This window comes from Dendropsophus ebraccatus, chromosome 4 (assembly GCF_027789765.1).
Source record: "Dendropsophus ebraccatus isolate aDenEbr1 chromosome 4, aDenEbr1.pat, whole genome shotgun sequence".
NCBI lineage: Eukaryota > Metazoa > Chordata > Amphibia > Anura > Hylidae > Dendropsophus > Dendropsophus ebraccatus.
This window is the reverse complement of record NC_091457.1, coordinates 58,637,095-58,661,839: the sequence shown is the minus strand read 5'-3', so window position 1 is coordinate 58,661,839 and position 24,745 is coordinate 58,637,095. Positions and strand designations below refer to the sequence as shown.

At 44.8% G+C, this 24,745-nt stretch overlaps 1 protein-coding gene across 2 annotated transcripts in view; it reads left to right on the top strand.

Annotated features, from left to right (window-relative positions):
- Nucleotides 1–12,418, top strand: part of CHD9 (chromodomain helicase DNA binding protein 9) — a 138,940-nt gene extending 126,522 nt beyond the window's left edge. The window contains exons 33-39 of one of the 2 annotated variants that reach the window (XM_069965928.1): nucleotides 446–670; nucleotides 2,882–3,047; nucleotides 3,347–3,489; nucleotides 4,890–5,114; nucleotides 5,250–5,378; nucleotides 9,155–9,259; nucleotides 9,515–12,418. In XM_069965928.1, the coding sequence (XP_069822029.1) occupies nucleotides 446–670; nucleotides 2,882–3,047; nucleotides 3,347–3,489; nucleotides 4,890–5,114; nucleotides 5,250–5,378; nucleotides 9,155–9,259; nucleotides 9,515–10,381 (1,860 nt within the window). In that variant the 3' untranslated portion in view covers nucleotides 10,382–12,418. Of the gene's footprint in view, nucleotides 1–445; nucleotides 719–2,881; nucleotides 3,048–3,346; nucleotides 3,490–4,889; nucleotides 5,115–5,249; nucleotides 5,379–9,154; nucleotides 9,260–9,514 lie in introns of both variants that reach the window. The other variant, XM_069965927.1, reaches the window with a different exon arrangement.
- The last annotated feature ends 12,327 nt before the right edge of the window (nucleotides 12,419–24,745 follow it).

Below are 24,745 nucleotides of genomic sequence, written 5' to 3'. Positions count from 1 at the left end.
ATAGTGCTGATATACAGGACACTGAGCTCAGTGAATGTCAAACCTAGATCACCTAGTATGTATGCTGTGATTGATGGTTTACTAGTAAAAAATTGCAGACTGGGTCCAATAATCGCTGTAGAAATAAGAGGAAGGTGTGGATAAGTGCACCGATCCGGCCCACTCCTCCTAATGAATATTGGGGCAGGGCCCTGCGCCATTCTGCTAATATTAGTTAAGAGGGTTGGGCCGTTCCGCCCCCAGCGCCATGAAATGCCTCATTAGCATGTTAAATAAACTGCTAATATCCTGAAAAAAAGACCTACTAGCCCAGTACCCTATAGGGACATAGCAGCACACATGCCTACAACACTCACACATACAAGTCAGTAGATGGATTACCTGTTACATTGATGGGGATGTGTGATTTACCATTCAGTTTTTGTTTTCACAAACCTTCTTTCAGGATCGGGTGATAATCAACAGGTTGGACAGCATTTGCCAGGTAGTATTGAAAGGAAAATGGCCCACTACTCGGAAAAACTATGATGGCACCAGTGTGGCGTCTTTCTATACCACCAAACTACTGGACAGTCCTGGGGCTGCCACAGAGTACAGTGACCCAGGAACACAGCTACCCACGTGTGTTGCCATCAAGGAAGAAAGCAACCAACCGCAACAGATGTCAAAGGTGAAGAAGCATGTACAAGAAAAGGAGTTTACAGTGAAAATCAATGACGTATGTTTATTTTTTTCTTTTCTCTTGCCCTGGGACCTGGTTGCTGTGTGCAGCATGCTCATTTTCAAGTTGGCTGGCTGCTCTTTCTTCCTATTTAACACCCATTTTTCGAGACGGATCTTGCAGGTTTTTGGGTTGTTGTTTTTTTTTTTGCCTATTTTAGGCTTATTGCGCTTTGGGCTTGCAAAATATTAATATAAATAAATGCAGAATTTCAGGCTACTTGCCCAGCTGTTTTGTATCTGCCGATAATTTTGTGCTTTCAGTGCTTTTTTTATCGCACTGCCTCAATTTACAGAGGTTTTTTTTTATGTTTTTCCTTAATACATTTGGCTGTTTTGCCTATTTTTGGTGTGCGCATCCACATGCTTTGCAGTGTTTTTCAATTTAACAAGCAGCTCTTTGGTAAAGGGTCTCCAGGGAGTGCATGCTTTGCAGCATGTTATACATATATTCATGTTATACAAAGATTGATATTCTTGTTATAAAGTACTTAGGGGTACAGTGAACCTACAGATAATGCAGAGAAGCATGGAGAAATTAAATGGATAAAATATTAGAATTGCTCCTTTAAATGATGGCTGGTTTACCCACCCAGAGTTTCTTTAAGCAATTACCTTCCTTTCTGTAGCCACAAATATTGTAGGTGCAGATAATACAGGATTATAGCAACCTCATCCATAGCTTTATCTTGGTCTGTAACCCGGGGTCTAACGGCAACAATATGGACTGTCTATTTGGTCGGCAATACGCAGTTGTCTGTTTGCCTCCGTCACGTAAAGGTTAGAGATCGACCCAGATTAAGAGCAGTATAAATGACTCCATGAACATAGGTTTTAAAAAGGTTGTTTAGGAGTAAACTTTTTTTTTCCTATTTGCCTAGGCGTGCAGTAAAATAAAAAAGAAGCTATACTCACCTACCTTGATCCCCAGCAGCTGCCACACTGACATCCCTGGTCCCTGGCAGAAGTGACCACCACTTCTTTGTTAATGATGAGTCATCACCTCAGGAATTGCCCCCCTCAGCTAATCACTGACTGAGGTGGGACATCGCTCTGGCCAGTGATTGGCTGAGCAGGCCATCCCAAGAAGTAGCGGTAGTGAGTGGGGACTGGGAGCATCAATGTGGCAGCTGCAGGGGATAAGGGGTTTGGAGTATTTCCTCCACCCCAGGCAAATATTGTAAAAGAAAAAAAAAAAAAAATGTACCCCAGACAACTCACCCCCCCCCCCCCCCCCCCCCCCGATGTGCAGCTGATGATTCCTAAACATGTTGAAAGACAACAATCAGCCAACAAGTAAATGATTCAGCAGATAATCGCTCCATGTAATAGGGCCTTTAGTTAGACTTTGAGGATTATTTTAAAGTTGTTTTATATAGATAAAGCTAAATGAACACTTAAAGGGAACCAATCAGCCCGTTTGAGCATTGTATAAAGCACCTGGAGCGGCCGCGGCACGTAACGGACCTGGAGCGGCCGAGGCCAGTAACGGACCTCTCTGCCTGTCAATCATCCCCTCTGAGTGCGCTGACAGGCAGAGCGCAGTGACTAGATACGAGCGGGGAGCCGCCCACCATGACTACTTCCCCGCTCGTATCTAGTCACGAGCTGGGAAATAAGTCATTTTCTCCGTTATAAAGCACCTGCTGGGGCCGCGGCCGGTACGTGTCGGGGCCGCTCCAGGTGCTTTATATAATGATCCAGGGAACCATATCAGCCCAAACGGGCTGATTGGTTCCCTTTAAGTATCTATTATACATTGTGCTTGACACCATTTTTACAATCTCTATTTGCTGGTAACTCGTGTACATAAGGTGAAGACCGATTGACTTTATACAGAGCTCATACAACTTGTTATAAGAGATCTGATGCTGCTGACATGTCATGAACCTGGTTGGGAAGGAAATGCCTCTATTCACAGACAGAAAGCACCACATTAATGATAAAGCTGTATTTACATGAAACTGAAACCCTCTCAAAAAGTTTAGTTTGTAGCTTATTCCTAGTATATAGTAGTAATAGTAGATTTAGTAATGTGAGAGAGAAAAAAAAGCTTCCCGCTTGTTACCTGCTGAGTGTTTGGCCACAGGGATGTATGTGCCGTATGATATGATGCCGCTTGTCACATAACATTGATAACACAGACCTGTTCCCTTTTTAGGAAGGCGGCTTGAAATTGACGTTTCAAAAACAAGGAATTCCTCAGAAACGGCCACTGGAGAGCGAGGAAGGAATGGGACAACAACAGTATTTGGCACGACTGCAAGATCTCCAGAATGCTTCAGAGGCCAGCCTTGTAACCTTTCCCAAATCTACTGTAGCGTCAGGTATGTGGTAACATGGACCCGATACTTCTAACTAAGTCATTGGAAATTAGCTTCAGGCCTGGCCCAGCCCAGCATTAGTAAACAGTCCGTTATGAGATGCAGTGCAGTGACCCCCAAAGATTACGTACCTCAAAGAACTTAATGTACTATAAGATTACATGCAGGTCTTTGTCTGACAGGGATATACATACACTGCAAGGATTCACTTTTAACATAGTACCTGACATTTGTTTTCTGTACTGTGACCTATTCTGGTCCCTATTACAAAATGTAATGAATATAATCAATACTTTTATAAGGTGCTCCCAATATGGTGCCAAGTGCCAATGTGAACGGCATGGGAACAGAGGTGCAGCCTGTCATCAAGAGAAGAAGAGGCAGAAGGAAGAACGTGGAGGGTGTTGATATTCTGTATATGAACAGGAATAAGCTACTTAATCATGTAAGTCCTAGAAGATGGTTGTTTAGTGGAATAGAGGGATTTTCTGATTGTGGTTGTCACCATTTAGCCTACACACCATCAAGCTTCCATTGTCCGGAGGGCAGTATAACACTGACTGCTATGCTGTCCGTTCATGGAAGTTGTTGGAATTCTTCAAGATTTGTTATTCTTTTCATTTTAGCCAACAAATGAGTTAGCTTTGTCAATAGGGGGAACAGATAGTGGGCGTTTTTTTCTACGTTAAACAAGGAGATATTTTTCACTCTTGTCACATACATTTTCATGTCATGTATGATAATAGATCAAAAACATACAATGTTAAACCGGAAAACCAGATGGACACCGCCCCATCCTGCATGTTTATAGATGGAGTTTGTTGTTTTTATGTTAATTATAAGATAGTAAAACAAAAAAAATTATAAACTTAAAGGAGAAGTACAGAGTTTTCTTAAACCGGGCATCCTGCCGGGGAAGGGGGTAAATTGATCACAAGTACTAAGTTATCTCCCCCATGCCATCGGTGTGTGGCAGGACCGGATCTCTAGGGGTCCACGTCACAACCCAGCCGATGGACTGGCCGCTCGGCCAGTTAGTGACTGGGGCGTGACACCGCTCCAGTCACTGAATCTCTGAGTGGCCAGTTCAGCAGCCGGGGCAGGCCTTTTAGCCGTGGATCATGACGTCATCACGATCCAGGGGAAAATGACTTCCAGCTGGGGTCTCACAGTTGCCACTCTCCGCAGGCACGAGGATAGGTAAGTTAGTAATTGTGATCAGTTTCCCCCCTCCCCCTGCAGGATGCCGGGTTTTAGAAAACGCTGGACTTCTGCTTTAAACTTGTTTTCTGCATCTTTTTTATTGATGGTCTATCATAAGGATCGGCCATCAATATATTATCAGTGGGTTGCTAACAACGAAAACCCACAAATCCTCTGTTTGCCAGAGCTGCAGAGCCTACATATTGCATGAGCGAAGTAACATTCATTGATGCAAATGGAAGCTTAGCCACAATAAACCAGCATGGCCACTGCACTATATACAGAGCTGTCTGCTTCCACCTGTGTTATCTGTATATGCATGCACTGCTGCTCCGGCAAAAGGCTAATGGGCAGGGTGTTGGACCCCTCTAGATTATGGTGAAAAGTAAAATGTAAATCTAAGTAGAGCCTTGGTAATGCAGTGCATAACAAGCCTTATATCATCTGGAAGTTATATATTGGCCCAGAGTTATCAATGTTGTGTCTCACAGATAACAACCAATCACAGCTCAGCTTTCATTCCTCAAAATAAGCTGTGGTTGGTTGGTTGTTATCTGCCGGGGACAAAAATGAGACACATTGAATTGCCCCAAACTTTATCTATGGTGTTAGAACATGTATTAACTATTCCCTTTATTCCAGGTTAACCAAGGTGTGACTCCTGCCCTGTCACAACCTGCATCCTGCCCACAGTTGACCTCTGGCCCCCAACCCCATGGAGCACAGGATGCCGACAGTCCTGTCCCTGTCATTAATTTGAAAGACGGCACAAGGCTTGCTGGAGATGACGCCCCAAAAAGAAAAGATCTTGAAAGCTGGCTTAAGGCCCATCCTGGCTATGTGGAAGACTTAGGAGCATTTATTCCTGTAAGCAAGGAATCATTGTTTCATGTGAAGCATCTCTGTAGTATAATAATTGGTGGCAATATTAGATGAATTATATAATAAGAATAATGATAATAATATATATGTGCATTATTTTTTTGCATCCCTGTATAATAGAGAATGCAGCTTCATGATGGAAGGCCTAAGCAGAAGAGGCATCGGTGCAGGAATCCAACCAAGCTAGATGTGAACAGCCTTACAGGAGAGGAGCGTGTCCAGCTCATCAACAAGAGGAATGCCCGCAAGGCAAGTGGCTATGCTCTATGGAGTTCTCAAAGCATAATGTTTACACTGAAAGTGTATATCTAATGGCTGGCTGCAAATTTTGCTGCTAAAGGTGGCGCAACTGCTAAAAGTGCCAGAGATTTGTAATTTACTTATGTTAAAAATTCTTAAGTCTTCCAGTACTTATCAGCTGTTGTATGTCCTGCAGAAAGTGGTATTCCTTCCAGGCTGGAGAGCATGACAGGTTTTTTATGGGGATTTGCTACTGCTCTGGACAGTTCCTGACATGGACAGAGGTGGCAGCAGAGAGCACTGTGTCAGACTGGAGAGAATACGCCACTTCCTGTAGAACATACAGCAGCTGATAAGTACTGGAAGAATGGAGATTTTCTAATAAAAGTAAATTACAAATCTTTGCCACTTTCTGGCCCAAGTTGATTTGAAAAAAAAAATGTTTTATTATTTTCTTTATAAAGGGTTGCAAAATGACAACAACCACCTTACATTTACCCTACAGTATATGGGTGACTTAAGGCCCTATTACACGGGACAATTATCGTGCAAAAAATCGTTAAATCGTTCGAATTTAAACGATAATCGTTCTGTGTAATTGCAGGCAACAATCGAAAAATAGTTTGTACTAGAAAATGTACCCGGCGCTGCCCGTGTGTCAGTGCGTTAATTAGATTTGTTCTAAGGTGCCCAGGAGGCCAAGCTAAAGGTATTGTTTCATCTGAGTTAATCAGTGAAATTAGTGTATATCTGTAGTGCATAGTTGGAGGGGTTCTGTATACCCACAATGTATAGTTTTTAGGGGTCTTGCATATCTGTAGTGCATAGTTGGGGGGGCTGTATACCTATAGTGTATAGTTGGGGGGGTCCTGTATACATGTAATGTGTAGTTGGGGGGGCTGTATACCTGTAGTGTATAGTTGAGGGAGGTCCTGTATACCTGCAGTGTACAGTTGGTGAAGGTCTTGTATACCTGTACTGTATAGTTCGGGGGTCCTGTATACCTGTAGTATATAGTTGGTGCTGTATACCTGTAATGTATAGTTGGTGGAGGTCTTGTATACCTGTAGTTTATAGTTTGGGGGTCCTGGATACCTGTAGTGCATAGTTTGAAGGTCCTGTATAACTGTAGTATAGAGTTGGTGGAGGTCCTGTATACCTGTAGTGTATAGTTTGGGGTCCTATGTACCTGTAGTATATAGTTGGTGGAGTTCCTGTATACCTGTAGTATATAGCTTTGGGGTCCTGTATACCTGTAGTATAGAGTTGGTGAAGGGTCTGTATACCTGTAGTATATAGTTGGAGTTCCTGTATACCTGTAGGGTATAGTTTGGGTTCCTGTATACCTGTAGTATATAGTTGGTGGAGGTCCTGTATACCTGAAATATATAGTTGGTGGAGGTCCTGTATACCTGTATTGTATAGTTTTGGGGTCCTGTATACCTGTAGTGTAAAGTTTGGGGTCCTGTATACCTGTAGTATATAGTTGGTGCAGGTCCCGTGCACCTGTAGTGTATAGTTTGGGTTCCTTTATACCTGTAGTGTCCTGTATACCTGCAGGGTCGTATTTACCATTAGGCACCCATGGTCTGGTGCGTAGGGTAGCACCTTGCAGAGGGGCAGTACCCTCCCGTTCAGACTTGCCAGAAAATCTGGTGTCTTTTCGAGGGGGGTATGGCGGTATTGGTCAGGTCTGGTATAGCGGTGTTATCCAGTCACAGTATGGCGGTATTGGTCAGGTCTGGTATGGCAGTGTTATTTAGTCACAGTGTGTCGGTATTGGTCATGTCTGGTATGGCGGTGTTATCCAGTCACAGTATGGCGGTATTGGTCAGGTCTGGTGTGGCGGTGTTCTCCAGTCACAATGTGACGGTATTGGTCAGGTCTGGTATAGTGGTGTTATCCAGTCACAGTATGGCGGTATTGGTCAGGTGTGGTATGGCAGTTTTATCCAGTCACAGTATGGCAGTATTGGTCAGGTCTGGTATGGCAGTGTTATCCAGTCATAGTATGGCGGTATTGGTCAGGTCTGGCAGTGTTATCCAGTCACAGTATGGCGGTATTGGTCAGGTGTGGTATGACAGTGTTATCCAGTTACAGTATGGTGGTATTGGTCAGGTCTGGTATAGCAGTTTTTTCCAGTCATAGTATGGTGGTATTGGTCAGGTGTGTTATGACAGTGTTACCCAGTCACAGTATGGTAGTATTGGTCAGGTCTGGTGTGGCAGTGTTATCCAGTCATGGTATGGTGGTATTGGTCAGGTCTGGTATGGCAGTGTTATCCAGTCACAGTATGGCGGTATTGATCAGGTCTGGTATGGCAGTGTTATCCAGTCACAGTATGGCGGTATTGGTCAGGTCTGGTATGGCAGTGTTATCCAGTCACAGTTTGGCGATATTGAACAGGTCTGGTGTGGCAGTGTTATCCAGTCACAGTGTGGCGGTATTGGTCAGGTCTGGTATGACAGTGTTATCCAGCACAGTATGGCGGTATTGGTCAGGTCTGGTATGGCAGTGTTATCCAGCACAGTATGGCGGTATTGGTCAGGTCTGGTATGGCAGTGTTATCCAGCACAGTATGGCAGTATTGGTCAGGTCTGGTGTGGCAATGTTACCCAGTCACAGTTTGGTATACCTGTAGTGCCCTGTATATACATGTACAGTATAGATGGAGTAGGGGGTCCTGTATATACATGTACTGTATAGATGGAGTAGGGGGTCCTGTATATACATGTACTGTATAGATGGAGTAGGGGGTCCTGTATACATGTACTGTATAGATGGAGTAGGGGGTCCTGTATACATGTACTGTATAGATGGAGTAGGGGGTCTACCAGTTATTTCTGTGGATGTTGTGAGGCAGCTGCCCTAGCAACCACAACTCCCTGTGAAAATGAAAGCAGTAATCCTATTGGTTGCTAAGGCTCTCAATTGCCATTTTCTCTGGGCAGCTGCAGCTAATTATATCACCTGTGTTTGCAGTGAGGAGATTTTCCCATTCATCTCTATGGGGCGCTCTTTCCACTCCCCCTCCCCTCCTGTACATCTGGCGGGGACGGGACCTTCGCTAAAACCTTCCCGGGCACCCAATGTATCTGTGTGCCAAATTTGGGGTCAAACGGTTCAGGCGTTTGGAAGTCTATTTGGGACAGACAGACAGACAGACAGACAGACTTTCATTTTTATTATATAGATGTCGTTGATCGTTGATTTAGATCTGAACCTAAAATTATCGTTAATCGTTCACCAATCGTTCACTGTAATTCCATGTTCGTTCGCTTAAGTTCCGCATTTTTTCACTAATCGTTCAGTGTAATTGCACATAGCCCATTGTTTTGCTGGGATAAGAAGGAATAAACTATCATAGTAACGATCGCAATAATGATCATAGTAACGATCGTAATTAACGATTGTCGTTCTGTGTAATATGGTGAACGATTTCAGGTAAATGATAAACAATCTCGTTTGCAAACTTTTATCGTTAGTCGTTAATCATTAAAAATCGCTCAGTGTAATAGGACCCTTATGGGTAGGGTCTGCTGACTCTCTCAGAGCCGACCTGTCCATATGTCCAGCAGGGGAATTTGCTGACTAGCTGAGGATTCTTCCAGCAAAACCAGCAAGGGTGTCAACAGCATTATCATCTACCATATGAAAGGGGCTATCTATGGTGAAACAGTACCAGCACCATGTTTTATAATATTTTTCCTATGTAGTGTGGCATGTTATTTACACTTAGCATAAGTGTGTTTGTGGTACATATATTAACTTTCCTATCTGTTTAGGTTGGAGGTGCATTTGCTCCCCCCCTGAAGGATTTGTGCCGCTTTCTGAAGGAAAATCCAGAGTATGGTGTGGCTCCTGAGTGGGGAGATGTTGTAAAGCAGTCTGTAAGTACAAATGTTTTAGATATATGGGGGAGATTTATCAAACATGGTGAAACTGGCTCAGTTGCCCCTAGCAACCAATCAGATTCCACCTTTTATTTTCCAAAGAGATTGTGAGGCATGTAAAGTGGAATCTGATTGGTTGCTAGGGGCAACTGAGCCAGTTTCACTTTACACCATGTTTGATAAATCTCCCCTTCTGTGTTATTCGCGAAATCTGACTGGTTGAACTAACTTGTCATTGCCTTTTTCTTGCAGGGCTTTCTCCCGGACAGCATGTTTGATCGTATATTAACAGGCCCTGTGGTGCGTGAGGAAGTGAGTAGGAGAGGGAGGAGGCCGAAAAGTGAGATTGCCAAAGCTACAGCCGCTGCTGTATCTGCAGGCAACTCTGTGAATGTCAACTCATTGTTAGCTAATGGGCTGATCCAAAGTATGGACCTCTCCAGTTATCAAGCCCTACAGCAGAACTTCCAGAACCTCCAGTCTCTGCAGTTAACAGCTGGATTAATTGGTTTACCCGCTGGCCTCTCCACAACTGGTGGTGATGCAAAGAACATGGCTGCCATGTTCCCTATGCTGCTGTCTGGTATGGCGGGATTACCCAATCTACTGGGTATGGGAAGCCTTTTAAATAAGTCCTCAGAACCCTGTGCTGACGGGAAAGAGAAGAACTGCAAGGATAGCAAAGAAGCTGATAATAAAGAAAGGACGATTTCTCCTACCAGTGATAAAACCAAGCAGAAATCAAGCCCTCCTTCCACATCCATGGGAGCTGCCATACAAGCAGGTTCCTTATCTATTAACCCATTGTTGTTACCCAACATACTCTACCCAGGGATGCTCCTCACTCCAAGCCTTAATCTTCACATCCCAGCTGTCTCCCAGCCTAATGTGTTTGATGTACAAAATACTAATAAGAACACTGATCCTGTTCCAGCCTCGGATTGTGCTGCAGAACCACGGCCTCCTGCCCAAAGTCAGGAAGAAAAAGCTGGGAAAGAGGTGGCCTCCCAAAACGAGAACAGCACAGATGAAGGTTCTGAGAAGGCAGACCCTTCATCAGGATCAAACAGCCCCTCATCTTCTTCATCTGAAGACTCGGACTCTTCAGAGGAAGACTAAACTTTATCGAACCTGCACTTAAATTATATTTAAAAAAAAAAAAAAAAAACATTTTGGATCCTCCTGCCTAAAATAATTTTAATTGTAAATATCTGTGTAATAAGTGCATCAATGGATTTCCTTGACAGGCGGACATTTCAGTATTTGTTCTGAAGATGCAAAAAGCGTTTTAAGAAAACGATTTGCATGTAATGCTCTCGCAGAGATGAACTTGTATGTAATATGAGAAAATAGACATCGTGCTGTAAGGAACTTACAGCAAAAGGCATTAATTTTGTTTGAGGGAAGTCGGGAGGGGGGTAATTTTATGGAAAAAAATAGAAAAAAAAGACAACAAAAAAAAAAGGAAAATAAAAAAGTGCTCTCGAAGAGCTGTATATAAATAATATATTTGCAGTGAAACACAGAATCCTCTAAGTATATTGTGGTTTTCATTTCTGCCTTTAGTTTTATACGATTTATTCATGCACATCATTTACAGAACTCAGCAATAATTTTGGGCAATTTCCGAATGTTATTTCAGTGGCCCAGTTTTTATTTCACCTTAAAGGGAAATTATCATGAAAATAGGATTTGATTTTATTTTTGTAAGTTATGACATCATCATGTAGTACATGAAATAAGCAACGCGGATATTTATTTCAAGAATTCTCCTCTAAAATATACTTTTTGACTCTACAAGAGTGTGGTTTATGCCTCGCCCATGTGAAAGCACAAATGATGGAAGCTACCCGACACCCACTGCACCCTCCACTAGTTCCTGATAATGTATCCTCCCTTTACAGAGTACAAGGATCTCCAGAATTGGACTGGGGAAATAAGAATTGGGTTTCATCTTGCAAAACTCACAGAGCCTTTGTCTTGGCATCTCTAAAAGTAATGTGTCTTCAGATTCACAGTATCTTCCTTTTTCATTTTTCATGAATACTCTGCTCCATTTGCAAAAGGGATGTGGGCTAAAAAGAGTATTCCTCTCATACAAGTGTTTTTTTCCGATCAGTTTTTTCTTCTTTTTTTTTTCCCATTACCTCAGTTCCTCAGTGCCACCAGTTGTTGGTGCCGGTTATGTCGTTGGTGCATCACAGAGTAACAGTGTGCATTGTAGCATTAAAAACAGGGAATGCAATGCAGATCAGACCCCACCAGCACAAGAATTGAATTGTTTATACGTGTCAGATTAACTATCAGTATTTACACAGCAAGTCATCCACAAGGTTGGCATCTTCAAACCTCAGTGTATATAGATCAGGTGCCAATGTATATGCTGCCTCCCTTACAACACAATCATTACTGTCAGTATGGAAGATGCAATCTCAGGTACTGTGGCATTCTGTTGGTCTTTTTGTAGACGGCCATATTTATCACCAAAAGGGTGATCATTCAACTTTATTTAACATTATTTATTAAACCTCATTATACAGACAATTAAAGAAACTATTTTAGGTTTTTTTTTGTTTGTTTCTTTTTTTTCAAATATCATATTTTAAAAGCATAAGTCTCCTTATTGCCAGGGTGAAGGAAAAGCTGCATCACTTTCCAATGGTAATGCATATGTATAGTGGCGCTCTAAAAAGGTTTTTGACGACCCACGTGGCCTCTACTTGTAGAAGACTATTTCCTTTCCTTACGTAGTGTGGACCCATTGTTAGTCATGAGCAATTTATATTAAGCTACATAGCTGCACATGTATGTTAAAGTAGAAGATGATCTAACATTGAGAATGGGGGGGGGAGGTTATCATTTGCAGCATTTTTGACGTCCGGTTCATCTGTAAATGTTCCCCAGTGTATTTTTGGATTGTGTGCCTGATTTTTTAAATTCTTGCACGTCCTTTGATAAATAAGGCACAACTGTGAAGAAGCAACAGGCGGACAGAAGATTTGCTATGTAAGTCTGCTCTGGACTTGAGTCTTCAAAATCTGGCACCTAAATTGCAATTCATAGATTTCTCTTCAGCTGCTTTTTTCTGACAAAAGATGGCTTATCCTTCAAGTGCATTTCAGAAGTGGCAAAACTTTGTGCCAAAATGACACCAAAGAAAAGAACTTTATAACCCCCCCCCCCCCCATGCCATGATGGGAGTGTTAAATCATCAGAAGAAACCCCCTAAATGGGCAGTGTCTCAGATAAAGATTTCATAAGTCATAGAGAAATCTAAAGATTTCAGTCAGTTGGGGTTTAAGTGTTAAGATCACAACTGATCAGGAGAACAAGGAGGGAGAAGTCTGCACTTAGTGTCACATGACCCGGACCGACCTATAATATAAGTCTATCCATCCAGGTCTCATACACACAGAGCAGGGAATGAGTAGAGTGCCTATCTCCCCACTTATTATACTGAACAGTCATGGTCTGAACACTCAGACCCCGGGATATGATCATCTTCATACTTGTCTCTGTTACATATGAAAAGTGGTGACAGGTACACCTTTAAAGCAAGTCCTAGCACACCTTTGTGAAATCAGTTTTAAGAACAAATACATTGTATTACTATGATCATACGGCCATGTAAAACTGTGTTCAATCCTTAGGGTTCTCAAAGTGGGCCTGCTCGCTGTGTTAATCTAAATGTTGCACGTCCCATCAGCTTTGGTCTATATCAGGTTTTATGGACTTGCACTAAGTTTACTGATGTAAGTAGAGTTTAATTCAATATAATTTCACAAATTTCACAGCCATGTGGATAAACCCTATAGCAGGACATGGAGTTTCTAAGGCCCTTAATACAGTGTGTATGCTTCCACTGTGAAACGCTGTATTCTGCTCTAAGGGTATAAACACACACACCGTATATGCAGTGTATTTACTGCTGCGATACGCAGCAAATACGCAACAAACACGCAACAAATACGCAGCAGATTAGATCTAAATAACTGATCACAGCATGAAATCTGCTGCAGATCTGCTGCGTATCTGCTGCGTATACGGTGTGTGTGTTTGTACCCTAAAGTGATGAAGAGAATGGCCAGTATATAATGACACGTGTTGGAACATGCCGTCATTTTTTTCTTATAGCGTTTGTATGAATCTATGAAAAAATCTCCATACGCCATGTAGAAAATATGATTTTGCGATGCTTGCAGCCACATGCACGGTCTCCAAGAAAGTATCCAGTTTCTTAAAGGGAATGTCCACTTTTAGTTCATTACCCCTTAATCCCATAGGTTAATATAATCCAATAGTTGTTTTGTTTATTGTCAGGCCACTAAAAAAATTACATTGACTCGTGGATGTATTGTTAGCTCTCAATCCCTGCACTAAATCTGATGTTACACGGCATTTCATCTAGTGATATATGAAGCCCTCTAGTGTTTATTCCACGGTGTCAGTTCCTCTGACTGCAGGTTTATGCTGGGTCTCTATTCTGGTTCATTGATAATCGGGCACAATGAGTAACATATTTTATTAATGTTTCAGAGAAAAAAGTGGACACTTGGGACTCATTGGTTGCTTTCTTGGGTTTCTAGTCCTTCCTGCTTTCATGCTATAGTTGTACATGCACTTTTCATCTGTTCCCCCCCCAAAAAACATGCTATCCTAGGCTGAAACCTGCATCAGTCCACCTATAGTTGCCATTCCCTTTACCACAGAGATTTGATGTATGGCATTCAGTGTAAGAGGACCATAGTCCTAAGAGTATTGCTATCATTATTTATAATTCTATTCCTAGATGGTGTATGGATTATGGATCAATCTGTCTGTACAATGCATTAGATCACTATTCACACTACACAGCTATAAATGCCTGTGAGTGACGTTCCTTTGACCATGTCCATGAACCTTTACTTAAAAAGTGCCAACATATTCTGCAGCTCTGTAATGAAATAACCACAACGACAATTAAATAATAGGAAGGCCATATATCTAGCAAGGCCTATTGGTGTGTTGGTGGAAGGAAACCTATACGGCTAAAGTAAGAATATAAAAAGCCCAAGTCAGAATCACTGTGTCCACAGAGTAAGACGGCAGCACTACCAACCACTATGCCACCAACTTCAGCAGTGGATATCATGGATCTATACTGTCTGACTCCATGACAAAACCATTATCCAGCACTTGTTTAAATAATCACTTTGTGTACCGGTAGGCTGGCATGTGTCTCCGAACCATATGTACATCCCTAGATCTCTACTAACTAGCCACTTTCTGTACAAAAACGGTGGCTTAAAATTAGGGCATACTGTGAAGATGCAATAAAGGGGGTACACCATACATGGGTAGTGAGAGACTACAACCATTGTATTTAAGCTGTTTAAATTAAATTCATGGGTGTAAATTCCTGAGGGTTGATGGGCATCATGACTACAGGGGCTGCGGTATCATATTTCCATACTTTGCATCCACAGATCCGCACTCTTGTCAGCTGTCATTAGGCACATAGTTTTTTCTGATTCGCTCATGTGGGTTTTTTTTGGAAATTTTCTAGGTTCTGTGGGAAGCCACATGTATGCTTTTTCATGCAAATTTCCATTAGGTTTACATTTGGGTATGTAAGTACATTTGTTGACTTCTACGCATCACATTGACATTGGTAAACATGCTACCTACTGGTCATCAGTGGGTACTACAAGTATTTTTGAGGCAAACTTCCTAAGATTTCTTTCCGCCTTACATATACAGATGTTATAGGATGTTAGAGGCCTAAGCAAAACTCTAGCCTTAACCAGTTTTTATGTCTTAGAAAGTGTCTGGATCACATTGTCGGCATTGACACCTCACCCATAGCAATGAAATTGGCAGCCTTCAAGCACTTGCAATATGGCGACACTAGAGCGGGCTTTCCACCTACTTTATTGGGAAGCACACGAAGAAATGGGAGGATAGACAATGCACTTTTCTTAATGAATAAATGAACCCCCTAGCAGTATCGAGTCTCTGTCCCCGGATATTTTTACAATGTGTGTCGGTAGATAGTATGAGAATGTTAGCTGTTTTATGACTCGTATTTATAGCCCATGTTTCTGGCTTTACGATCTGCGTGTCTATTATGTTTCCAGATACCTGCAATATGCCGGTTGTGTTCTGTGTGGTCTGAATCAGCTTGTAGTTGAACATGCGTCTTCAAAGAGAAGTCCTTTGTAATTTATTGAATTACTTTCTATGATGTTCTATAGAGCAAATGGAAGTTTAATTATTTTTTATTAAACATATTCTTTGACTACCTGTGATGTAATTTTCTCTGATCTTTAACATCTAATCTCAAGGAAACAATTATGAGGACAAAGTTATTTTATCGATATTCATCCAAGCTCTGCATACAACAGATGAGACTTGTATTACCCTTTCTACATTACTCTGTGTGTTTGCCGCGACTATTAATAGTTGACAAAGCAGATGCGTATAACTGACATTAAAGGGGTTATCCAGCGCTACAAAAACATGGCCACTTTTCCCTCTCTCTCGTCTCCAGTTCAGGTGTGGTTTGCAGTTAAGCTCCATTTACTTCAATGGAACTGAGTTCCAAACCCACACCCAATCTGGAGACAAGAAAGGGGAAAGTGGCCATGTTTTTTAACGCTGGATAACCCCTTTAATGTGTCCATACATTCCTTCAGCTAACAGCCATCCCTTCTGGTCCCCCTAAACACATTCATTCTCAGCTTGGCCGACCACGCATGTGTTCCTAATAAGCTACTGATCTGTTTCTTTTTTAAGAACTAAAAGATTAAAAATGCTAACATGCTTACATCTTCAAGCAGGCATAGTCTAGACGAGTGTTTCTCAACCTGCAATACGCGTACCACAGGGGGTATGCGCCGCAGGTTGAGGGGCGATGAGTCGTGATGCGTGGGGCTACCCGGCTCAGGGCTGTAAGAGGAGTGGAATATGGACCGGAAGATGGGGCAGCCCCAGCTTCCACAAGCCACCGCCGCTGCTTCTACCTGGTGGCCCTGGACGCCGGGGCTGCCCCATCTCCCGGTCCACATCCCATTCCTGTCACAGCCTGGGGCAGGGTAGCTCTGCGCACCACTACTCATCGCTGGCCCGGTTCTCTGGCAGCTGGCCGGACCCCTCTCAGGTCGGAATAGGACCCTCCCGCCCCGATTGTACCCCAAATGCTAAATCCACCTCCTCTCGGCCCCCATCACCTCCTCTCACCCCCATCACCTCCTCTCTTCCTCCATCACCTCCTCTCACCCCCCATCACCTCCCCTCAGCCCCCATCACCTCCTCTGTGCCCCATCACCTCCGGGGCTGCCAGACCACATCCCACTCCTGTCACAGCCCGGGGCAGGTTAGTCCCGCGTACCACGACTCATCGCTGGCCCGGTTCTCTGGCAGCTGGGCGGACCCCTCTCAGGTCGGTAAATCCACCCCCTCACCTCCTCTGTCATCCCCTCACTTCCTCTCAGCCCCCACTACCTCCTCTTTGCCCCCATTACCTCCTCTGTGCTCCCATCACCTCCTCTGTGCCCCTTTCACCTCCTCTCACCCCCCCCCCCATCAACTCCTACCCCATCAACTCCTCTCTACCCCCATGGCCTCCTCTCACCCCCCCATCACCACGTCTGTGCCCCCATCAACTCCTCTCAGCCCCCATCGCCTCCTCTCATCCCCCATCGCCTCCTCTCTGCCCCCATCACCTCCTCTCTGCCCCCATCACCTCTTCTCACCCCCCATCAACTCCTCTCTGCCCCCATCACCTCCTCACCCCCATCAACTCCTCTACACCCATCACCTCATCTCTGCCCCCCATCACCTCCTCTGTGCCCCATCACCTTCTCTGTGCCCCCATCACCTCCTCTCACCCCCATCACCCCTCTCCTCCTTATCCCCCTTCACCTTCTCTCTCTTCCTCTCCCTCTTCACCTCCTCTTCCTTTCTCTCCCCTCCCCCTTCACCTCCCTCTCCCTCCTTCACCTCCTCTCTCTTCCTCTCACCCCTTCTCCTTCTCTCTTCCTATCCCCCCTTCTCCTCCTCTCTCTTCCTCTCCCCCCTTCTCCTCTCTCTCCTCCCCCCTCTCTCAATTTACAGCGCATGACACGAAACAGCAGAATTATTACTGTATGGAAGCCTATAAGTAGGGAAAAGAGAGGGAAGTTAAAGAAAAACGTTGGCGCCTAAGATGTTTGGCAGGTTCTCTGGCAAGAGATAAATTGTAGCTGCAAGAAATCATTGTGGTGGCCTGGGCCAGATGGGGAAGAAAAGGAAAAGTGATGTCTGGCTACATGGGGAGGTATCTGGCTATAGAAGGAGGTATCTTAACTACATGGGGAGATGTCTGGCTGAAAGGAGGTAGGTATCTGACTACATGGGGGAGATATCTGACGACATGAGGAGGTTTCTGGCTACATAGGGGAAGGTATCTGGCTACATGGGAAGGTATCTGGCTACACGAGGAGGTATCTGACTACATAGGGGTAGGTATCTGACTACATGGGGGAGGTATCTGGCAACATAGTGGGAGGTATCTGACTACATAGGGGTAGGTATCTGACTACATGGGGGAGGTATCTGACTACATAGGGAGGTATCTGGCTACATAAAGGAGGGGTATCTGGCTTCATAGGGGGAGGTATCTGGATACATATTGGGAGGTATCTGGCTTCATAGGGGGAGGTATCTTGACTACATGGGGAGATATCTGGCTACATATATATATATATATATATATATATATATATAAGGAGGTATCTGATGACACGGGTAGAAGGTGTCTGGCTACATCAGGGAGATATCTGGCTACATAGAAGGCGGCCTCTTGACTACATAGGGGTGAGGTTGTCAAAGTGGTCATTCTATTTCTAGCCACCTTGCATCAATTAACTGTCTCTGTTCTAATTAGCTAACAGGTGGTACAGCGGATTGCTTGGACAGCTATTTTGCGTTCTGCAGTGAGGTGTTTGGCACCTTCTGATATGCAATGACCTAGGAAGACAACTTTCTTGAGGCACCACTGAAGCTTGGACTTAAAAACTTTACAATTTATGGACGCCAAATGTTGTAGAAGACTGATGGAGTGTTCCTGGCAGGCAGCACAGAGGAGTAGGTCATCCACATATTGTACTAGGGTTATCTCCTGGGAACCAATACCATGGACCACAGCAATCTCAGCTCCCACAAGCACCATATACCACCACATGACACCCAAACATATCACCTGCCATTTTTGTAGAAAGCACGGACATTTACAGAGGAATTGTCACTCTTTCCATCGAGGGACTCAGAATGTCCAAAATTTCAACATGCAATCACGACGAAACTATCAGGATTATAATCAAGGATGTTACCAAGCACATAATCAAGGACGTTACCAGGCACCGAACCAAGGACGTTACCAAGCTCCAGATCAGGAAGCCTTTCCTCCTCCTCCTCCTCCTCAAGGCTACAACCAACAAGGTCCTCCTCTTCAAGACCAATTCTATCCTGGACAACTATAGGATTTTGGCAAGCCTGCGTCTGCTGTTTTCACCAATCTCACCAATGACTCCAATTACCAATCTGGCCCTGTTCTAACAGTTTAACTCCCAGTGAATGGTCATGAACTTCCTTTTTTAGTGGACACAGGTGCAGCCAGATCTGTACTAAAGACTTCTGATATTCCACCTGGAGTCATTCTCCTGATTTTATTCGCTGTGTTGGAGTAGATGGAAATCCTACCAAGACACGTCTTACCTATCCGGTACCTGTTGGTCATCAAAATATACTATCTAGACTTCTTGTCTCTCCCTCCTGCCCAACCAATCTATTGGGTGCAGACCTCCTACTAAAAATGGGGGCTACTTTCAGATATGACTCTTCTGGAATGTACCTGGACTTGGAGAATACTCCTTCATCTGAAGAATTGTGTGCCCTTCAAGCGGTGAATACTCTTGTGATCCTCCCAAGCCTGGAGACGTCCATGACTCCTGAAGTAATACCCTTGATTCCTGAAAGTCTTTGGTCCACAGGTCCTGATGACATTGGTTTGCTCCCTGTGGCGCCTGTTGGTGTTCTCCTCAAGGAAGGAGCATCTCCACCCCGATTACCACAGTATCCTTTGAAGGCTGGACAAGAGAAATCTCTGGAAGAGCAAATCAATACCTTTTTGGCTAAAGGAGTACTCATCCGATCTCCAGCAAACACTCCTCTGTTTCCCGTCAAGAAAAGAACTGCACCAGGTGAACCTACCAAATACCGTTCGGTTCAAGATCTCACAGCTGTGAACGCTGTTACTGTTTTGGAGACCCCTGTGGTACCAAATCCCCACACCCTTCTCAGCCAAATCCCTTCTACTGCGGCTTGTTACACAGTCATAGATTTGGCCAACGCGTATTTCAGCATTCCTCTGAGGGAGGACAGCAGATACCTATTTTCTTTCACATATCGAGGGGCCCAATACACCTGGTCCAGATTGCCCCAAGGAGCCCAAAACTCTCCCAATCAATTCACTCAAGCTTTTCAGATTTGTCTACAACCATGGATCTTGGCTCACCCGGAGATAACCCTACTACAATATGTGGATGACCTACTCCTCTGTGCTCTAGATAAATCTGGCTGCCAGGAACACTCCATCAGTCTTCTACAACATTTGGCGTCCATAAATTGTAAAGTTTCTAAGTCCAAGCTTCAGTGGTGCCTCAAGAAAGTTGTCTTCCTTGGTCATTGCATATCAGAAGGTGCCAAACACCTCACTGCAGAACGCAAAATAGCTGTCCAAGCAATCCGCTGTACCACCTGTTAGCTAATTAGAACAGAGACAGTTAATTGATGCAAGGTGGCTAGAAATAGAATGACCACCTTGACAAGGTATCTGGCTGCAGGGGGACATATCCAGCTTTGTGGGATATATCACTGACATGCATACAATGTATATACGCTCCAGCCGGGATCCCATAGAAGGCTAAGCAGCTTAGCTTTTCGTAAAAAGTACGGCCGTTGTTTCCAATTGCATCAACGGCCACACTTTTACGAAAAGTTACGTTGTGTGAACATAACCTTATAGTAAATGACGGACTTAAAGCGGCACTAGCAGCAGGTTCCGCCGTATGAACTTGCTGATATGCTGCAGTGGATCATTACCTGATAAGCGCAGGGCTGGTACTAAATCTTCTCTTCTGCCCTGCATTTGAACGATAGCTCCTAATTTCCCCTTATGCTAATGAGGGGTTTAGAAGCATTTGGTACGTCACCCTAAGAGCCGAGCACCAGCGTGGCCTGTCCAGTCCGCCCCCCTCCATTGCCGCTCACTATGCTTATATGAATATGCATAGTGGGCGGCACAGAGCAACCTCCTCCCTTGCTGCCTAGCCCATCCCCTCCCGTGCCGCTCAGGAGCCCAGGAATGAGCAGCATGTCAGGTAAGCGCTTATCAGGTAATGATCCACTGCGGCAGCTTTAATGGATTCAGTCCTTTCTAGTCACAAAGTATCTAACAGCTATTTGCAGCAATGTAATTACAAATCAGATGTGCATTTACTACTGATTATATAATACACTTTTTAACCCTTTCAGCACCAAGGGTTGTTCAAGCCTCAATGCTCAGGCAAAACACTTTTGGGCTATGTTTCCACTACGTAAAAGACCGGCCGTTCCATTACCCAGCCAGGTCACGGCGGTCTCTGCAAAGATCATTCCAGACGGTACTTAAAGTGACACTGTCATCCCCTATTTGCATTTTCACTGCTCTCCACAGGTGTAAAGGGTAAATGTTACAGCTTTCATTACTTATTTTATATCACACCTAATGGTGCTTGTTCTGGTAAAAAGTCGTTTTTATCACCTGTGGATTGGTATATGTGGGCGGGACCTTGTGGCCTTTGTGCCACATCGCTCCGCCCCTAGTGCCACTTAGCCCCACCCCCAACCGTGACGTCATCACCACATAGGCCCCACCCCCTCAGCAGCCATTATAAGGGCCAGCCTAAAGCTCTTGGCCCCACCCCCCTAGATTGTCCCCAGGGCCGCCATCAGGAATTTCGGGGCCCCATACAACCAAAGTGTCTGGGCCCCCCACATTAATAAAAAAACAATTGTGTGTTCGCCCCACGCCTTGCTGGGAGGTATAATTTGGTTCAGATCAATTCTAGAGAACTGGCTCATATACCCCATTTTCCCCAGTGGCTTAAAATGTAACCTCTGTTATACAGTTATAAAATTGTAGAAACTAAATGTGAACAAGGTGCAATTCAAACAGACACTTACTTGTATAGCTGCCTCTTGTGCTCTGTATGCAGTGCATTATATTCACCCCTGCAACGTACAATTTATAGCGTGTCTACAAGCCCAGCGGGGCTCATTATGATGGAGACTAAAACTTATACAAGAGTGGGGTAGGGGTTCCCCTGTATTCAGAATGCTGTTGAGCACTAGGCAATGCCCCGTTTGGGGTTATTGAATTTCGAGGGTCTGGGGGGCTGTTTGATTTGTATATGTTCACCAATATCCCCCCCCCCCCCCCCCCGGTATGCTCACTAACATAGAATATGTTGATAAGGCTAATATAATGAGGCTGTTCCATGTTAGTGAGCATATACAAATCACCCCCCCCCCCCCCCCCCCAGGCAGACTAGTTTAGCTCACCCAAGACAGTGATAGCGAATACATGGCGGTGAGAACGCTTTCTAGGAGATCCTGTTTGTGCAGCAGAGGTGTCTTTATCCTGCTCTGCATAGACCCTCGAAATTCAATAATCCCAGACGGGGCATTGCCTAGCACTCAACAGCATTCTGAATACAGGGGAACCCCTACCCCACTCTTGTATAAGTTTTAGTCTCCATCATAATGAGCCCCGCTGGGCTTGTAGACACGCTATAAATTGTACGTTGCAAGGGTGAATATAATGCACTGCATACAGAGCACAAGAGACAGCTATACAAGTAAGTGTCTATTTAAATTGCACCTTGTTCACATTTAGGTTCTACAATTTTATAACTGTATAACAGAGGTTACATTTTAAGCCACTGGGGAAAATGGGATATATAAGCCAGTTCTCTAGAATTGATCTCACACACAGACACCAGCACACATGTATACAGACATACAGACACCAGCACACATGTATACAGACATACAGACACCAGCACACATGTATACAGACACCAGCACACATGTATACAGACATACAGACACCAGCACACATGTATACAGACATACAGACACCAGCACACCAGGGCACGATGAAGTTTGAACTTCTGCAATTTGGAGAAATCACCTGATATCACCTGCAGTCCTATGTAACACCACATAACACAGTGGTATCTCTGAGTACAGATAATGTAGTAGATTTCACCTGCAGTCCTATGTAACAGCACAGATAACACAGTGATATCTCTGAGTATAGATCATGTAGTAGATGTCACCTGCAGTCCTATGTAACAGCACAGATAACACAGTGATATCCCTGAGTACAGATGTAGTAGATTTCACCTGCAGTCCTATGTAACAGCACAGATAACACATTGATATCTCTGAGTATAGATCATGTAGTAGATGTCACCTGCAGTCCTATGTAACACCACAGATAACACAGTGATATCTCTGAGTACAGATAATGTAGATGTCACCTGCAGTCCTATGTAACACAACAGATAACAGTGATATCTCTGAGTACAGATAATGTAGTAGCTGTCACCTCGGGGCGCCCCTACTAAATGATGTTCTACAAAATAAGAAAAGTGTCATACAGTGACTCACCGGTGATGTCTTCTTTGATCTGAGGCGTCACTTTCCCTTTTCCTCTCCATCCGGCCCAGACCTTCATGATGATTCCTTCCAGATACGTTTCATCCCCTTAGAACCTGCGAGACAAACAATTTAGGCTCCGCACATTTCTAGCAACTTCCTTTCCTTTCTCCCCCCTGTAGGCTCCCATAGTAACTGCGCTGTGTGGGATGCCCCCTGTATGTAGGATCCCCTGCTGTGCCCCCTGTATGTAGGATTCCCAGCTGTGCCCCCATGAGCTAATAATGCCCCTAGAGGTGGCCCCCATGAACTAATAAATAATGCCCCCAGAGGTACCCCCATGCACTAATAATGCCCCCAGAGGTACCCCCATGCACTAATAATGCCCCCAGAGATGCCCCCATGAGTTAATAATGCCCCCAGAGGTGCCCCCATGAACTAATAATGCCCCCATATACTAATAATGCCCCCAGAGGTGCCCCCATATACTAATAATGCCCCCAGAGGTGCCCCCATACACTAATAATGCCCCCAGAGGTGCCCCCATGAACTAATAATGCCCCCAGAGGTGCCCCCATGAACTAATAATGCCCCCAGAGGTGCCCCCATATACTAATAATGCCCCCAGAGGTGCCCCCATACACTAATAATGCCCCCAGAGGTGCCCCCATATACTAATAATGCCCCCAGAGGTGCCCCCATACGCTAATAATGCCCCCAGAGGTGCCCCCATACACTAATAATGCCCCCAGAGGTGCCCCCATACATTAATAATGCCCCCAGAGGTGCCCCCATATACTAATAATGCCCCCAGAGGTGCCCCCATATACTAATAATGCCCCCAGAGGTGCCCCCATATACTAATAATGCCCCCAGAGGTGCCCCCATACGCTAATAATGCCCCCAGAGGTGCCCCCATACACTAATAATGCCCCCAGAGGTGCCCCCCATATACTAATAATGCCCCCAGAGGTGCCCCCATATACTAATAACGCCCCCAGAGGTGCCCCTAAAAAAAACAAACATCTTACTCACCTAATCCGCGCTGTGCAGGCAGCAGCTCTTCCTCCTCCTCCTCTTCGGGCTCCATCTTGCGAGCCGCAGGGACGGGACTTCCGGCAGACGTGATGACGTCACATCGTCACGCCTGCCGGAGGGGCACATGATCACGGCCCGGCCTCCCATAGGCTGCTGGTATGAAGTGCCGGCAGCCTATGGGAGAGAATACAGGAGGAGGACGCTGACAGGTCCTTCTCCTGTATTCTGATCGCTTTAATTTTCCGCCCGCTGTGCGGGCAGAACATTAAAGCGATCAGTGCATCCCGAGAAGCTGCGTGGCCGCAGCTTCTCGGGATGCTCAAAAACAGGTGGCAAGGGGGGCCGTGCGGACCCCCCTAGCGTAGCGGGCGGGGGCCCCCCCCCCCCCCGTGTCTCTTAGGGTCCGGGCCCCATACGGCAGTACCACTTGTACTGCCCTATAGGCGGCCCTGATTGTCCCACACCAATGGCTGCTGAGGAGGCGGGCTTATGTGGTGATGACGTCATGGATGGGGGCGGGGCTAAGTGGCACTAGGGGCGGAGCGATGTGGCACAAAGGCCACAAGGTCCCTCCCACATATACCAAGCCACAGGTGATAAAAACTTTTACATAGTGTGAACATAGCCTAGCTCTGTGTGGCTATACACAAAATTGGCCCAGATCAGTCTTTCAAACACTGATATTGTTATAACAACCAATCAGAGCTCAACTTTCATTTCTCA